General features: G+C 34.1%; 1 protein-coding gene across 1 annotated transcript; it reads right to left on the bottom strand.

The window, feature by feature from the left end:
* Nucleotides 1–17,598, bottom strand: LOC113491790 (leucine-rich repeat-containing protein 24-like). Its single transcript, XM_026868954.1, has 2 exons — nt 16,531–17,598; nt 1–2,764 (listed from the first exon to the last, which is right to left on the bottom strand). The coding sequence occupies exon 2, from the start codon at nt 2,741–2,743 to the stop codon at nt 1,001–1,003; it is 1,743 nt and encodes a 580-aa protein (XP_026724755.1). The 5' UTR covers nt 2,744–2,764; nt 16,531–17,598; the 3' UTR covers nt 1–1,000.
* Between the last annotated feature and the right edge of the window lie 2,231 nt (nt 17,599–19,829).

The following is a 19,829-nucleotide window of genomic DNA, read 5'->3' as shown; positions in this document are numbered from 1 at the left end:
ATTGAGTCATCTCATTGACTCATCGCATAATACGACCTCAAGGAGTTTTGAAATCGTTGTCGTTTTATTTTGAAAGGACATACAATACATACATTGGTCAGAAAATGCGTTAAAAAGTATTTCTTTAGATTTGCTCTTACATTTGTAAGAAATTTCGTATACTATAACAATATTTACACACATGGTTTAATGCAAATACTATTTCAAAATCCAAAATTAATTAATCTACGTCTAAAAATTTGATATGTTAGGCATTATGTTCCTTGTAAATACTAAAAACTGTATCTAGGCCTAAACTGTAGACGATACTTATAGTACATATAAAATCTTAAATAACTAAACTAAAAGGAGGAAAATATTGGCTTAACTTACAAAGTTGAAAGGTGAAAAGGGTGATTATTGGATATAGGATTATTACATGAATATAAATTAATAGTGACTAAATTATCAATTGCACAATTTTTTGTCAAAAACATAAATTGAGTTCCTTTTTGCATAATCTGTTCATCGTTAAAGTCGAAAGCAACTGAAAACGAACAGTTTAATATTATCTCTCTTTAAATTTGTCAAGATTATTAATAAAATTGCTTATAAATTCATTTACTCACAAAATAATTTAAACCGAAATTTTGCCATCATTTATTGAATGTATGAATGATTAAACTCAGAACAATAAATTTTAAATTGAAATTGTGCTCGATGGACCAAAGTAATGTAAAAATAAATACCTAGCTTGACAGAAAACACGAAATGAAACCATTGCTTTAAACGATTTTAACAAATTAATTAATTTTATTGATTTACGACTGTCATTTACCTTAGCATTGTAATACAAAGCAATAACACGAATACTTGTACTTTGTATTGGAATATTTTTTATATTACATGATCTGCAATGAAAAAAACAGTACTAAATAATTCGATAGAAGAAGGTATATTAGATACACAAGGATAATCCGGTTAATGGTCTTTTAAAATTTGATATTGATTCAGTATAAACTTACAGAGCAGTAAATTCAGTAGAAAAGGTTGATAAAGGCATAGTCAATGGGTCTTTTTCGACATTCTTGTCAGCATTAGCACCTGGAAGTGACCATGTTGAACTACCAGCAGCCGTGATTCTAGGACCCATATTATCGTAAGCAGACTTTAAAAAGCATGTTCTACTTCGCCTCGGTAAAGTAGCTCCACCTCCCAAAAGGTCTGGGTATTCATCGCTATGTCCAGCAACTTGGACAGATATAAAAATGTTACCGTATGGAGCTGGTAAAGCAAATTCAGCGGGAGGTGGGGGAAAGGAGCCTGGAGGACCTTCTATGGTAATTTGCACGGGATCTAAGCACCTGGCGTCATCTGACTCCATTGAAATAGATCTGTCGAGCATCTCGAAGCCGTATGACGACCCGAAGTCTCCACTTGTCCGATCACAACTGACAGCTAAAGAAGTATCTAAAAGCTTTTTTTCTTGATCAGTAAAGCTTCGGCTAGGCGGGACTCTTCGGCGCTTAGTTTTCCAGCAAATGCAAGCAGATATAAATCCAGCTGTTGTCATGGCCAGTAATGAACCGCCAATTAGAAAAAATGTTGAGTAGTCTGGCGCTAGTCGCGCGGTTGCTGTCCTAGCTTTGGGCAAAAACAAAGTAAGATATGCATTAGCTTCCCCGACCGGACTTTTAGCACTACATTTCCACTCCCCGGACAAGTCATTGGTCACATTAGTTATTGTCACATTGACCCATTGCGCACTTTTGTTTAAAAAATCGTCGTTGTATTCATCAAAATTTTCTACCTGGTACCTATTGATTAAAATATCACTATGCTTATTCGTACTATTTTTAACTTCTACATTTTGAAACATCCACGTCACAGAAGGTTTAGGGTCACCCTTCACAAAGCAGCCAAAAGATATTTCATCCCCAGTTTCGGTTCTAATAACAGTCGGCGCTGTCGTAGCTGATGGAGGACATACCATATCATCTCTTTTTAAAACTCTCCATGACATTTCAGACTTCTTTTCTGGTCCACCACATGAAACGTCCTCGTTTCCAAGATTGCTATTTAGAAACCAGTCATGGAATTCTCGTAAACGACAATCGCAGTACCAAGGGTTATCTGATAATGTAAGTGTTTTTAGGACTGGAAGATTGAAGGTGTCTTGGTGAAGGTATGATAGTAAGTTTTGATGAATATTAACAGTTTCCAAAGCTTGTAGATTCACAAATGCAAACGGATGCACGTTTCGAAGCTTACATCTTGATATTTCGAGCTTTTTTAAATGTTTTAGCGGCGGAAATTGTTCCGCTACTAGTGCACTCAAGGGATTGTCGTTGAGTATCAACAACCGTAAGCGATCTGCGCCTCTGAATGTGTCAGGTGATATTTGAAGCAGTTCGTTTTGAGACAGATCTAATTCTATTAATATTCGAAGTTCCCGAAAGGCATTTTGATGTAAAAACTGAAGACCTGTTGAACTGATATTTAAACGTTGAAGATTGAGCAAATCTATAGTCGCGAAGGCGTCTTCTTCTAGCCTCCTTAAAGGATTTCCATGTAAATCTAGAACTTGGATATCTGCAGCTAGGTTTGGAAGTTGTTTCAACCCTGCCGAGACGCATGACGCTGTCTTCTTGCCCGAAGACCATTTGCAGTGGCATTCTGGTATATGAGCACAATTGAGCCAGTCGCTCCCAGCCTGTGTAAGGACTAGAATGAATGTCAAATATCCACTCCATGCCCGAATCATAGCAGTCTGGATTCTGTTTACCTGAAAAGAAGAAAAAAACATATTTGAATGATTTACTGGTTTAGGCTAAATACTTAATTTCGTTGAATGCCTGTTATAAACAAAAAACTGTATGGACCATAGCCGAATAAGTATAAAAGCACCCGTATCACATTAATCATGACGTTAAAACATTTTGGTATCAGATGTGGGAATATCCTTTTCCATTTTGACTTCAGATTGGAACTTCGCAAAGTTAGATTAGGAGTGTGGGCGGTCCGATGCGGGCGCTTACAAAATAGTGAATTCTCGGGATCAGATAATAAGGCAACTTGTACGCAAATTAGACATATTTTATTCTAAGGATCGGTTTGATTTCATGTATATCGGAACGAATGTAGTTCTCACTGTATTTTTTCTTATTTAGTAGTATGTTGCTCGTACAACCTAGTATAACCGTTAATTTATATTACTTTGACCATTTAAATGGAAAGATTTAACTATCTGCAAACTATCTTTAATGAACATACATAAAAAGTATGCTACGTGTACACATGCGTAGCATACTTTATATAACTTGTGACAGCAATTAGTAACAAATCGGAAGACTAAATTTGTTAATAATTTATAATTGCAATCATTAATATTAGCCTACCATCAACCGGTTGACTGAACATACAATTAACTTGACACAAACAAATGGGAATAATTTAAAAGCCGTAAATAGTGTTTTTGGTGGTCAAATGTTGTTTGTTGGTTTCACATTATCCGATAAATTAAACAAACTTATGAAACTGTTTAATGAAGCAACTAACGATAATAGGATTTTGTCAAATTCACGCGCCAGGGCAATTCAAGGAATACAAATAAAAGTAGGCTTTTTCTTTCACTCTTCTTCAAATGCCTTGTCCTTGAAGGAGACGATCGTTTATTGATGGTGTAAACTTTGAGAAACGCCTGTCCAGGGTAGTAATCTCTTGGAACAAGTGCGTCACGTGTTATTAGAAGAAGGTTATATAATCTATATATATAAAAATGAAATGCTGTTCGTTAGTCTCACTAAAACTCGAAAACGGCTGAACCGATTTGGCTTTTTTTGGTCTTGAAATATTCGTTGAAGTCCAGGGAAGGTTTAAACGGTGAGATAATACGAAAAAAATGCAGAAAAGACCAAAAAAATAACAAATTTAATTTATTAAGGTAAAGGCACCATATTCCGGTATTGTGGAAGAGAACAGTGTTATTACTTCCGTCTGCAAGATACATTATTTAATCAATAATTTAGCTGTTTTTTTTAATTATTTATGTACACACACAAATAGTCTTACAAATGATGGCTTTAGTATGTGTAGGTTTTCAAATAATCGCTCAGTTTAAAGCTACCAGCTACTTGAATGCATGTTTCATACTAAATCTGCCAAATAGTGTTTTAGATGATAGTTTTATATTGTGTGAGTTTTTGTTTAGTTTAAAATATCATAAGGTTTATATTTTTTATCGAAAACACTTATCTCTTATCTGGATGTAAGAGACTAGCATCCACGACACAGGGAATCCTAGTGTGGAGGCTAGCGCCTAAATGTATTTAGTTTTAAGTTACTGAACAATATTTTTTTTTTTCTTGAGTATTTCTTCACGCATTGAGGAGAAAATTAAGTTTTTAAATACCGAGCATTTTTAAACACTAACACTGATTTAAAATCCAAAGACAATAAAGAGATTTGCCTTTCTCCTTTCCTTAATATTTTTTTCAAATTAAGATAAATAACACTTCTAATAAAAAAATCCAATTCTACGGAAAGGTATATTAAATACTCAGTTTATGTTTTTTTTTTAAGTTATAATGAAAACACCGCGGAAATAGGTGCCTTTACCTTACTTTCCTGTCAAACATTTGACATATTTTGATGTCTGTCATAGTTTGAAAAGTAAATTAAAAGAAGTCTTTATTGTTTTATATATAGTCATAAAACCTACTTAGTAGCCAGCGGAGCAGTTACTTACATTTTACTTGATCAGGTAACTTCACAATAAAACTATGACGATGACTAAAAAAGGTAAATCTTTCCCAATGTTTCAAAGGAGCTAAAATATGGATGATCATAAGGTCCTCAGAATCTATTGAAGAGCGTCAGGAGAGAGTTGATGCTTTTTGAGAACATCAGGCTGCAACTCGCTCCGTAGCGTTAATTGCGTTTGATTTCTCAGCGTATCTAGAGACAAGTGCAGAACATGATGCGCGACAGTCCACTGATCGTGAACGTCACGCATTGTATCGCGAGTTGGAGACGTTAATTTACTGATGGAAAATTATACTTGAGTTCTCAGCAAAATCGCATATCTACTTATAGGTCTTTTGAAACAAGTGATGAACGTGATGGTGAACAGTTTGACCGAGATAAACATAAATTTTACCGAAAACTTACACAACAAAATATTCATAATCAATTGGAAAGTCAGAAAGAATAACTGGACAAGAAGAGACAGAAAAAGAGCGCAACGAACATTTGAATTCTGATCGCCTTCGACATTCTTTGAACAATGTCGAAGTCATCTGACATAACGTATCAGATGTGTCTCAAAATGTTGCCGTAAGGCATGGCGGCCTTCCTTAGGTTGATAAGGAACGGAGTGCATTTTCCTATACTCCTATGATTGACTGCGCTACAGATTCCGCCATCAGATATGGTTCGGTATATATTATAAAGGTGTTAAATGGCAAAAAGAAACAAACGGTATGTTCTTCTCAGTGGGGAAAGTACATATTGAAATATTAAAAAACCCTTCAGAAATTCACATTCCATCTTTTGGTGCAACAGATTTAAGAAGGCCGATTTATGCTGACATTTTAAGTGCAAGCCCAAGTATACCACCTTATTGATTCGGATGATGAATTGGCCTAAAAATTACCCAAAGTTTTTACAAATTAAATATATTTCGTATCGAATTATCATGACCAGACACAACACGAGAAAATGACCCACCGGCTCATATTTCTGACCGGCAGAAGCACGCGATCGGTGTGTAAAGGATTGAAACACTCTACCATTCACGGACACAAAAAACGCGTATTACCTACATAGCATAGGTTTAGGTTTAGAAGTTTAAGATAATGTAACTTTCATCACAAGACTTGCTCCCACGCTATTAGACGACTTTATTTGGGTATATACAGATTATGCAGTATATATGAAAAACCCTGTCCGATCTTTGAAGGACAAGTGACTTGCCATACGTGAAGAAAAGTAACATGGCTTTCTATTTAGTAAAAGAATTTCCAAAATCGGTTCAGCATATTATGTTGAGATTACCCCCCAAAATGTCACAGACACACAAATTTTACCTCTCTATGATATTATTAAAAAAATATACCTTAAGTTTAATTTTTCCTATATGCACATAACCTACATATACCGACTTATATTATAAAGCTGAAGAGTTTGTCAGGCTTGAACGCCCTAATCTCAGAAACTACTGAGCGGTATGAAAAAATATTTCAGTGTTAGCCCATTAACTGAGGAAGGCAATAGGATATATATCTACCATCAATCTATGATGAATAGGAGCAGATCAGAAATGAAATATTTTACAACTAAGGGCAGAAACGCAGAAAAACTAATCCGATTAAAAAAAAAACCTACATTATATTTTCTAACCACGCGGACGAAGTCGCGGGTAACAGCTAGTTTTGAATAAAATTAAGATTTTGTGTAGCCACATAAGTGTGGCTACACAAAAGGACTTAAACTTGAGGTGAACCATGTTTATAAATTGAATTGATAAGGTAGATACCTGCTTAGTTACGATTTGATTTGTTTTTTTTTTTAACAGAATTTTAAAATAAATTGTTAACATTCTAAGTAAACGCATTCTGACATAGTCTAGATTACATCTTACATCTATTATATCTCAAATATTATACGCTATAACATGTGGATAAAGCTGGCTTACGTAAAGAGCTTAATTTTAACAAATAAATCAGCTAAACTGTTTCTCAAATACAGATATCGATTTCGAACTTCTTTCAAAAACTTTTTAGTTGCAACATTTTGGGGCAATTGTTACGGTACGCCCTGCATCCTATATGGGTTAGTAATCAAAAAAGTATTCTTACATTCGACCTATACAGATTAGAGTAATGTATTCTTATATTCATATCTAATTCATTCATGAACAATATTAATCTATATACGAATAGCCGTGGGTACAAGCTTGAATGTTTAATTTCATAATCAACCATTATTCGCGCCGCATACAAACACGGTGACAGGTGGTACTTCGTCTAGTTTCACGTCTAAAACGACCCTACTCCAATTATTCTGTCTCGGATCTCCTCCTAGCATATCAACAAAGGTTAACAAACGGTTGTACTAATTAATATTGAGCACTTAACCTCAGTATTGGCGCCTTTCGCTTCTCTGCGTGACTAATGAAGAGTTTTGTTAATTATACAGGGTCAACGGTTATTTAGGCTTATCTAAATTCTTGTTTATAAATTATAACCTCATATCAAGATTTCTGTCGTTTGACGCCTGTAAAATTTGTCTAATAAAAAGTTTATTCAAGATACTCAATTTTGAAATCAAAGCGATCGGAATTGAACTGTGTGACAGACGAAATGATGATACTCAATTATATGGAAAAAAAAATTTAAAGTATAATATAAACCAGAACTTTCATTTTAAACGTACAGTATTACTTCTTAATGCATATTCCTAGAATATTTCACGAGTTACAAGAATAGTATTCAACTGCAAACTAGTTCCCTAGTCGTAACTGTAAACAATATTAGTTTTAGTCTAACTATACAGTCGCAAACAATAACGTAAACTAATATGTACAGGTACACATAATAAGGTTTTATTTAAAACTAGCTGCACCATATCATGTCATTTAATATAGATTATGAGCAAAATTAACACCAAATTTCATCAAAATTAGTCGACCTACTTCAACGTGACAAAGAAAAACTGCCAACACCTGTGTATAATGGAAATTATTCAAATTCAACTAAAATACGAATATTATTTTTAAGATATTTTCGACTGATAGCTAGAAAACAACAACAAAAAATATTACCTCTAACTTGCATTATTATATAGCATGCCTATATGTATTGACCATCAATATCAACTACCAACAAATTGTGATATCTGTAGATAAGGACGCCTAATTGAAGTCATAGCGAGGGTTCAATGCGGTAGCGCCTTACCCCGTTCAAATAAGCCGAGTTTTGTGGTGTAACTAGCGTTGAGGTCAGGATAGGCGGGTAATTGGGACTTTGATCTGGGTCTCATTATGTATTCTGAGATATTAACTGACTGAGCGGCTGCTCTATTGGCTGACTTTAATATTAATATTAAAGTAAACGAATACATATTTAAATATTGCATATTGATGAATTGAGATCTTACAAACTATTTATTCTTCGGCCTTATTGAACGTTGTTTTTTATTAACTGTCTACAGTGTTTTTTTTTTATATTCACTGTCGATAGTTCTATACCTAACAAATTCACGAAACAAAGTCGAGGCAACATCACGCTTTATTAGTTCGTTAATTATTTAAAGCTATAGTTCTAATTTTATGTTAAATATTATTTCAGTGTTTTATTCAATATTGTTTATTTTTTTTACTGGACATAGGGATACTTTTGAGACTAAGATCTGTGGAGTGTAACAAGTTAGTTACCAACAAAAGTATACAAAACAGCGTGAAACAGCAACTTGTATTAAAAAGGAATATGAAAATTGCTTAAAAAGAAACCCGATTATGGATGAGAAAAGAAGTAATAACATGTATATATACCCCGCGTGACCGCTCGATTGAGCGGTGCTCTCAACTTTACCACTTCCATCTTCGGGCACGGCGGTGCGCAGTGGTGTATATTAATCGCCTTACTGTGATCAATAGTACGATAAAAAATGTATTAAATTTTCCTATATAAAAAATGCAAAATGCATACGAAGAGTTGTGTCATGGGCTTGTTTGAACATCAAAGAAAATTAAAACAGTTCGTTTCGTCGTCCGTTTAATGAGGATGAATGTACCAAACTAGTTCAAGTAATTAACATAAACTGTACTAGCATTCAAAACTAGCTGTAGGTTTAAAGTTGCGGTCAACTCTAACCTAAACCTAAATTAAAGGGGTATGTTTCGTCCTCTCCCTGAACAAATTTGGTTAGCGCTGGCGGTAAACTAGAAATTCAGCTAAAACTGCATTCAACTTAATGATGAAATATGAACTTTAGTAGCTAAAAACTAAAATTAGTTATTGTTTAGTCTAGACGGACTTCATGAATATTTAATAGGTTCTCTATTGGACATTATTAGTTTAATACGTTATCTCCAACATTTTGTAAAGTTCATAAATATTCACGAGTTGACGTTATTTCCACCACGTTTATTAAACTAGTTTTAAAGATGATAACGCTAGCAAGTTACGCCTTAATTTCGTTTCATATGAAAAAAACCTGTCAAATGCAATTCGTTGTGACTTTCCATATTATATATTATTCAGCTTAAGAAAAACTAAATTGCAAAGCAACATTGTTACCTATCAAATTTATTATCGAGCCATCCGTTGATCTGCCTCGATTAATGTTCATTTTCTTGTTGTTACAGCGGCAATATAAATACTACCATGTGAAAATTTTAACTGTATAGGATATCGCGGCAAATGAGATGCAGCCTGAGAGACAGGTGATAGACAGATAAACAGGGGACCTTTAGTATTACGGTTCCGCTTTTAACCTTTGGGCAAAGAACAAGTATGTTATTATTACCCACCAAGTAAAATAATTAACCAATCCGTATCAAATTTTGGCATCCCTAGGCTTGCCTAGGAAATTATTTTTGTTTAGGCTTCATCATGTTAAAAAACGTGTGTAAAAAGCTATGTTAATTTAGTTCATAAACTTTAGTATAAGTCACTCATAATCATAAGTTTTTAAAGTTAAGCCTTAATTCAGATAAATCGTAGAATAAAGTTTAATTCTATCGATACACTGGTATAAATAAGTCAAGAAAAAGTAGGAAATCGTGAAGTAATCCACACGTTTCTAATAAAATGGGACGTGCGTAATGTCTGAAGATTCCGACGAAGCCAGCCATGCGATTGCAGGCACAGCGAATGTAATCTAAGTCTGATACGTGGACGAAAGATGCGTGATAGCTGAGAATAAAACTGACTGACAGGGAAATGTCTTTAAAATCTTTACTTTAATAATTCGGTGCACATCTGAAAGTAATACAGAAATAGTTAACTTTAAAAACTAAAGGCGTTAATAATATTCCACAACTTTCACACAACGCCATCTAGTCTCAAACTAAGCAGAGCTTGTATTATGCTAACTACACAACTGATAAACATACTTAAATATTTTTAAATACATACATAAGTATAGATAAATTACACCCAGACACAGAACAAATGATCGTGCTCATCACACAAACATTTATCCTGGGTGGGAATCGAACCCACGACCTCCGGTATAGCAGTCAGGGCCACTAACCACAAGACCAACAGACCAGTCGATAGGATAGTCTTTAACCTTCTTAACAAAATTTATAAGTCTATTTCAGTTGGAAAAACAGTTTCCGAATTAATTATAGCACACAAATGAGTTGTTGGGCTTAGCAAGTCCGTGAGTACCTATTATCTAAACACAAGTAGTCGAACACACAGCTATAGTATGATCATACTAACAGATAGGTAATTATAAAGGCGACGCGGCTAACAAGATTGGCGACGTCGTTAATTTCATCCCTAATGACATTACCGTCGCATCCGACGTATAAGCGTTTATAAGGGTTTTATTATGACAAGACGTGAAGTGTTTATAGTAGTAGATAGTGGTTACGTAAGTTTTATAAAAATAGGTGAAGAATATTATATGCCGCTACGTAAAGTGATTCTTGGCTTGCAGGGTTTGTAATAATGCTTGACGAAAAAAACCTACCAACCGACCCATAGCGAGTCAGACTTGCGACATAGAGGATTTCGTATAAATAAGCTAAAGAAAAACAAATTTGCGAACAAATAAACCCATCAAGCCAACTAAAACCCAACGTAACCCATCAAGCTTACGACCGTGCCAACGTTGCATCTCCTCGATTTTTATTAGTTGTTAAAGCCGCAACAGAAAAACGTCATACATCTAAATTTAATTTATCCAAAGACAACGATTTATAAGACACAGCCTGGTGACAGACGGACGGACAAACAGTGAAGCTTAAGTTACGTGCTATCGTTTAGGCTACGGAACACTAAAAAGATCTACGCGCTCCAGGATAACAGAGTTACCTACTTTCTGGATTAAACAGACCCCTAAACCATGGGTAGGTAGGTAGGTATAACGCGACGACAGTCACTTTTAGTTTAACAAAAACGAACATGCGTAAAACAAGTACTCCATACGTCAGAACTGGTCGGAAGTTAAAAGCTTGTTTTAAAAATTGGAGCATTCTTATCAGGCTCGACTTCACAGCGTTGCAGTGCAGTCGGGCGTTCGTCTAACACAATATTAATGGGTACGTCGCCTGGCCAGGTGCCAGTAGCGCATCGCCATGATTTAATTCGAGTGAGCTGATGGAAACAGACGGTAATATTGAATTAAACGCCGCAGGTTAATTCAAAGTTCACTGGTTCGTTGGCTTCCGTTATTTAGGAGATTTCATTCATTATTTAATTTTCTTCCATTATTTATTTATTGTCCGAATATTTCTTTTTCTAATGTTTATTCCACTGCTTATGATACAACTCTCAAGAATGGTAAAAATTAACAATGAGAGCTTGAAAATTTTCGAGACAAAATTTTGAGTAAATAAACAGTGCTCTGGTATATTTCTAACCATAATAAATGTTGGCTGAAAAATGTTACCTCTTCAGGGCTTCCAGTTACCTGGTAATAAAACTGGGAAAATGTTCCAGTACTGTAGTGTCAGTGTTTTAAATGGTAGCTATATTTCGCAGTCGGGTGCATCTTTACTACATAATACACCTCCCGTAATGGTCAAGAGTATTGTAATTTTGAACTTCCTTATTACAAAAATAATTATTGACATTGTTTTACCACAAAACTGTGCTCAGTTGAAAACATAAAATATTAATTTAAGAAGAGTTTAAAAGATAATTAAAAGATAACTTCAACAATGTCCACTAGTAAATTAAATTAATTAATATTTTTATAAGACACCCATGGGAAAGGCAGAATATAAATGTATGCACTCGCTTGCGAAATGAGAATGCTCTAGACAATAAAGCTAGGAAATTGTTGAAATGAATGCGAAAACCAACGTGGAAAATATTAGAGTGCACAACAGCAAAATATTTCCAACTTTTCTCTTTTACATACAACGCATCGAGACTTCAAACTTGATCACAGTTTGGCATGTTTGGGGATGGTAAGCAAAACTAATAACGTCGTCAAACGGGATGTGAATTTAATTTACATAACTTCTATGCAACTAAATTTCCTTGTTGATGTGCCGATAAAAGTAATTTCTGAGGATTGGAGAATAAATATACAAATTTTGAAACTGGTAGGTAAAAGGTTCTGTTTTATTCAATTGACTCGTATTTGTTTGAAGTTAAACAGTCCTTGTAAGAATCACTCTGACTTGTATCAGCGAAAAGTAAAACCACACTTATTAAAATAAAAAAAGTAGTAAGTTCACAATACAATTTTTTAAAACTTTACCATAAATTATATGAAACTAAAAGAAGCTATAGAAGAGATAGAAAGAAGACATCAGAATCGTAAGCATATCTTTTCAAATCGCCAAAAAGCTGGCAACAATATCGTACCGCGATAGGTAAAAAGTTTACGAGAACATACAACAAATATTGATTTCAATTACACAATTTCTTAGCCTGTACGTCTGTAACTGGACGGACGCACAAGTCGGACACAGTGAGTTAGTGTCCGGCGCTGAGATAAATCGACTGCGGTCTTAGAACCGAGTGCACGCTCCGAGGAATCTATTATTTATCTATTTGTTACTTGAAATGCACTCTACGGATGTGGTATCATTGAATAACGGTGTGTAATTGGCTAAGTAAATTGAGCGTTTAGGGATTTTAAACTAGTTTATTATGATATGACATTGGATGTAGTTTTATGTCTTTTTGTGATATAAAATATACAATAACCAGTAACTAGTGTATGCATTGGACTTTTGTTTATGCATTTTTTATATTACAAATAGATATCTCTGGAGTGAACCGGTCACAGTCGTCGGTTAGGAACTACGTCGTTTAGGTTATGGCTCAACTGCTATTCAGAAATCAGGGTGTCGATAATAATTTCGCTAACGTCGAAGGCAGGTATAAAATTTGCACATTGCGTGTATCAGGATTTATTTATGCAATCCTCACAGAACTGAAGTATCGTTTAAGATGATCAAAATTCTAGCATGAATAGCACAAAACTGGACTCAATATCAAGAAAAATGCACCGCCAAACGACAATGCGTGGTGTCAGTTTTGTTTTTGTTGATCCAGAATTAGATAGTGGGATTTGTACCTTTGGCGAAAACTGTCACGACCTATGCCGAGAGATCGAGAGAGAGCGCTACTGAAAAGAACGAGAAATAGGTTGAAATGAAAATATCAAACTATATCTCGTTCGAGGTATATGACACCATCTGATAGTAAATCCATATTTAGGTACTACTTTAATTAATTTATTTATTTATTGAATAGAACGGTAAAAACCAGTTACACTACTCATATACACATAGAACATAACTTATTATCAACATCAGTAACTTATATCTAATCGGCACAACATACGAAATTTTAATATAAATTGAAGATACAAGGAAATACAAGAAAAAAATAAAATAATATCAGATAACACAAAATTACAAAAAAAAAAACAATAATAATGAGAATTATAATAGTACACAGCACTCATACATCTCGCGCACAGAACCTCAAGCATTCTGACAAAAACAATCCTCGGCCACTCGCATACACGTCACACTCTGGTAGTACAAAAGGTATGCAATTAATCATAAAAACCGCTATTACAGACGCAAAATTAATAACAATGGCTAACAGGTATGCTATTGATTAACATTTGGTTGGTTACACTTTATATCACGTCACTATTATAGGACCCAACTATTGGAAATACGCCGATGATTTTAATTAAACTAAACTTTGTTCAAATGTTTGAAATTAAGGACAGCTGTGGCCTCGAAACAAATTGATATTAACACATTCAAAACATAAGCCCTTTGGGGCTTCTATTATTTCAATTATTTGTAATTTGTCAGTTTTATTGTTTCATGGGGGAGTATAGAACGTGTTATATTCTTCCATTATATTTTCATGGATCTATTATTAGGGGATATATTATTTAGAGGATGTAATTGACATAAAACCGACCAAAACCTTTTTTAAGAAATACAAATCTAAGCTGACTAAATACACTGAACTACATATATGCCAGTATGACTGACAATTGGAGCTCTCATAATACAAGGTCAAAACAAATACCAGGTGTTGATAGAACATCATAAACAAATCAAAATCGACAATGCACTTCATTACTTGCAAATTTGACAGTCTATTTAACGCCTGCTCTTCTGAGTTTAGTACTGTAATTTGATGACTGGTATAATACGTACTGTGTTAGGTCATAGCAAATACCAATGTGTTTTCTAATGTGGCGTATTTAAAGACTAGTGTCTAAATATGCCTCTATTTAGGTAGTATATATCTGCCTCTATTTAGGTATATATATTGTTTTTAATTTTGCTCATTGTAGATTTAGGGCTTCTGTTAATCTACACCTTATAAATAAAACCTAGTCAAATGGGAGTCTGATCGTCTGAACCTACAAAAAAGTGCACCCATCAAAATTATGACTATAACTGCCAACTGTACCTTTTTCATCATCGGCCTAGCCTTTTATCAACTATGTTGGGGTCGGCTTCCAGTCTAACCGGTTTCAGCTGAGTACCAGTGTTTTACAAGGAGCGACTGACTATCTGACCTCCTCAACCCAGTCACCTGGGCAACACGATACCCCTTGTTTAGACTAGTTGTCAGACTTTTCAAGCTTCGACCTGTAACGACTGTCATAAATGTAGGAATAACAGCCGGGACCCTCAATTTAACGAGCCTTCCGAAACACTGTAGCTTCACATTTGTTATTTTTGATTTTGTTATGTAGCAATAGAAATGCATCGTCTGTTAAAATATCACGATTCAAATAACAGTTTTATACAATACCGCCTGGTGACGTACGGCTAGATAGATAAACAGCGGAGAGTCTTAGTATGGGGTTCAGTTTTTACCTCTTGGGTACGGATTTCAAAAAAAAAATGGATCTTGATACAAATTTCTTAACGCATGCTTTACTAAGTCTCGATAGCTCAATAGGAAAAGCGTCAAGGCGTTCTCGTTAGGGAGCTGGGTCAAGGGTCTGATTTAAAAGCGGTAGGTTCTTCATGACACGATAGGTATAGGTAGGTTCTTCATGATTACAGGACTTCTAATCACCGTCTAGCTAAGTTTGAAACCTTTTCTTCATAAAAAGCTTGAAATCCCTCATAGTGTATGAAGCCTATTGCTTCTATGTTTATGTACTGTTTATTATACTAACAAATTAATAAAAAACAATTATAAATATGTACTAACAATTTAATACATTGTATTGGTAAATAAACAGACTTGTAATAACACGCCTAAAACTTAATAAAAATAACAACACACTTTCAGTAACACCATTCCTTCCATCTTGAATATTCATACGAATAACGATATTTAAAATACACAGCTAATATTCGAGGGAAGCCTCCGGCTAGGCTAAATGTGCTTTTGTGTGAAGGTTTACCGCATACAATTCTGAATAATACAGTCGCAATAATTCAATGGCACCGGATTTAACCCGTGGCTCTCCAAACGATGTGCTTTAGTCATTTGGCTGTTGTATACCGAAATGATGTGTCGTTATTACTTCTTATCTGTTCGGTGAATTTAACAAAAAGGTTTTTATTGTAGGGCTCATTACATGATAACGTAATGTGAGGTTTATTGAAAAGTTTGACGTAATTAATTAGTACGAAAGTACAAAAATAATGTAATTCAGGTTTTAATTTTGCAAACACTCTTATAAAAAAGAAGCAGATAATTATAAGATTTGTATTTCTGGATACTTATTTCAGAATAGATATAAACAGTCTACAGACTTATTATTTACTTCAACTTTTATTTTACGAATAAGCAAAAATCACACATTTTTATTTAATAATATGAAACATCCCAGATATTTGGACTTTAAAATCAAACCTGGTTAAAAAAATACATATTTAATGTTTAGCTTCAGTATATTAATAATTTGCATAATTATTATTAAAGGATTCAGTAAATAATACATGTAGCATTAATTTAACTGCAGTAAATTGGCTAAAGATAACCTAGTGTTATTTCTACTGCCCTTTTACCTAAAATCTAAACCCGATTTAATAATTACAGGAGTATCGGGTAAATTAAACCATACTTCATTGAAAGTGTCCCCTTGGGGTACGTGAATAAACTAACCGTTCATGATTTTAGCACCCGTTACATGCAAATTCATCTGCGTAGGCTCTCTTTGGCTAAGCAATGGATAGATAAAATAGAGTATAAAATTATAATACATACCTAATTGAAAACGATGAAAGCTTAATCATAGTTGAAAAACCTAGTGAAGGTTAGCCCCTATATTGTTTTATTTTAGCTTCATATGTATAGAATAAGGACGTTATATTTTTATTAGTATCAATTCATAAGTATTAATAATTCTGATACTCACATTCACAAGCGCCTGCAAAAATCACAATAGCAAAACGCACATGACACTACACAGCGTAATCACTATTACAATATACGTAGGCGTTCGCGACGCCACGCGACTGCTCCGGTCGCGTGCCCGCGTCCATCTGCCGCTGGGCGGCCTAAGACGCTGTAGCTTATAAAAGGTTATTATAGGTGAAAATATTCTAGTTTAAAGCATCATTGGATATCCCTTTAATACTGAATTTATAAATTCATTTAACACCATGGAGAAATTCTAAAGATACTCTTTATATTCAGACCAAAAATGTTTTGTAGCCTCTTGATAGTGAAGTATTATACCTGTCTCAACATTACGAATATTATGTTAAAGGTAGATAGTAGAATGGATTTTTCGAGGTGGTTAACATATTGATCGCAGCTAATTCTGCTGAGTTAAAGTGGCCAAATAATTGGTGCACAAGTGCACCGAATTTATGTGATGATGCTCCTTATTGTAAATCCAGCCATTTACTTCAAGAATCAATGGTAGAATATTTAGAGCGAATTCTATCATCGGAAGGGGGAAGAAAAAAATACTGGAACTCTTCTGATACCAAAATTTTAAAGTAAGCATCCAAGTATTTTTAAACATTTAAAATAAAACTTCAGTTGATTTTACTCAGTCAAACTCTTCAATAGCTCACAAAAATAACAGACCGTGCATTACGATTTCGGTGCGTAATATAACTTAATCTAAGAATATTCTTTGCCTAAATCATTTTATATTATACGGAGTATGAAGAGTAGTTCTAATATTAAACTCTGCTTACAGCGAGTGTTGATGAAAGCCTGGACAAATTACCTAAAGGGGAGGACACATAATTGTAAAAAATAGTTTTCACCAACTTTTCTAAATTAGACTTTACAAAAAGTTCGCGTTAAATAGGTCTGTTTATAACATCATTGTACTTGTTTATGTCTGGGATCCCGTTGTTCATTTAACCTGCAAACATTGTTTAACTCAAGACGTTTCATAACGTTATGCTTTCTGACATTTCTGGTTCATTACAGAACTTTCCAGTGCATTATATATCTCCTAGAATCATAAACAATTGGTCTATTGCTATTCAGATTACGTATACAGCTGACTCCACTGCAAATATTTTTTTCGACTTCAGATTAGCTAAACATCCATATTATTTTTCGACAAGGACAAAATTCACGCACCATAATTACGAACTTGTAGCACCTTTAATTGGTTATAAATTCACACAAAAAAGACAACTATCAAAATAATCAAGCAACCAATTTTAAAGACATCCGAAAGCTAAAGTAAATTCAAATAATTACGTCACAAAAAAAAAACTACTTCATCTGTACCTCCCTTACATCGTCAGGTGCGTTACTTTGAACCGAGTGTACAGCGCATGCGCTGAACCAGGTGCCACACAAACATTACTACCCTTTCATGTACACTAACGAAGCGCTTATTTGTAAACATTGTAAGTGAAAGCTATTTTTGGACTTTTATGGTGTTTCTTGAGTACCCAGTGTTTGAAGTTTGAGTATAATGGGCCGTAACTATTATTGCGGTGATGATGTCTTAGTGGTTTCAAGTTATTTTCACTGTGTACTCGTTATAATTATTAATAAGAACTTTAATAGCCTTGAAGATAGCGTAGGCATTGCAATCGTTTTACATATGTCTTCAAAATCCGTCAACAAAGATTATGACGTCATGTAAGTTAAAATAATATTATTAGATATATTGAATTACGATAATATTATTTATTTAAAAATTATCTCCGATAGATGGATTATGTAGAATGATTGCTGTAGACATAATAGAATACTATGCATGCTGAACATTAAACTTTTATTACGTACTATTTGTAACAGCATAGTTAAATAAAATGACATTTTGAAAGTATAACTAAATAATTCACATAAACATATTGTTTGCTCTATAGTGACACAGAAAAGGCAATTGCATCACTTTTTCAAAAGGCACTTTGGCATTAAACATGTTAATTCGACAGACTAGGAGATAACAGAAGCTTACCTGACCAATTCGAAGCCGAGTGCTCTTTGTTGCGACTACTAACGGAATGCTGAATGTCTGACAGCCGGCTAATCACTTGGCTTTCAGCGCAAAGAGGAACGGTACCTGAGATTTAATTCCAAGAGTAATTTAGATGCATTTACTGATGAGCTTAAAATGTTGAGGACAATTCAGGTGCCATCAATTAAATGTTCAGTAATAAAGGTGTGTATATGACATTATCAACAAAGATTTGACACATTTAAATTACTATAAGAAAAGGTATTATGCAATTAGAAAGACTAGAAGCATTAGCATCTAAAATTAAGACGCTTTGTTCAAAAATCTGGGATCTAGATGTCTAAAACTAACAATTAAGAATCACAAATTTCATATAATCTACTTAATTTAAGTAACAATATCTCGCAGACTTTAAAATAGTTGGGAAAAGGCTAGGCCAATGAAACTTCAACTGACCACTCAATACTTAGTAACTCAATAACCAAAGCCTATATCCGTATTTCCAACTGAAAATCTGAAAACTTGTTACAAACGATAGAAACTTCAAGAGCAAACAATACTTTACTGTTAAACTCGGTAAGGAAATTGCAGTTTCAGTATAACTGGAGCTCTGTTTAGTTTCAACTGAGTCAACGCCTGTTTTGTTGAAAATATTGAACAATTGTGGTTCAGATTTTACTAACCGAATAAATAACAATGCTTGTAGGATAAGTGACAACTAAACAAGTTTCGAAGTGCTCTTTAAAACAAAAAGAGAAAAATAAATTTCAGAAAGCATATTAAGCTGAAATAGGTACATTCTATTTATTCCCGACCTCCTACTAACCTAAAAAAGAAATAATTGAAATATTGAATAACTTCAAAACGAATATTTTTTTTATCAAATTGGCTTTTAAAACGCTATCAGAGTGAAAATCAACACCGAGTCGAGAGTAATTAAACGGTACAAAAATAGAGTATATCGCGTGACGTTTGAAGCCATACTACATCCAAGTAGTCGATGCTTAATAGACTAAACACAGAGGCAGGTCAGAAATCGGTCACCGCACCGATTGATTCGTAGCAAAGTTTCACAATATCATTTTAACTTATGTCTATACACACGACAGACTACCGAACGTTATACTAGTCAAACGAGCGAGTGGATTTGTTGATAGAGCATACACCGAATAGCTTCCATTGAATTTATGAGGAATGGGTTATTAATTGAATCCATTATCTCATCTTTACCTCAAGAGTATTCTTACAACTCTACAAAATTAGTACAATTAGTA

Source organism: Trichoplusia ni, chromosome 3, assembly GCF_003590095.1.
Source record: "Trichoplusia ni isolate ovarian cell line Hi5 chromosome 3, tn1, whole genome shotgun sequence".
NCBI classification, from domain to species: Eukaryota; Metazoa; Arthropoda; class Insecta; order Lepidoptera; family Noctuidae; genus Trichoplusia; species Trichoplusia ni.
Note: the sequence above shows the minus strand (reverse complement) of the source record. Positions and strands in the feature narration are given on the sequence as shown.

What these genes read in the sequence shown, in the direction of transcription:
- LOC113491790 (XM_026868954.1), bottom strand. Translation starts at nt 2,743, where the DNA reads ATGATTCGGGCATGGAGTGGATATTTGACATTCATTCTAGTCCTTACA.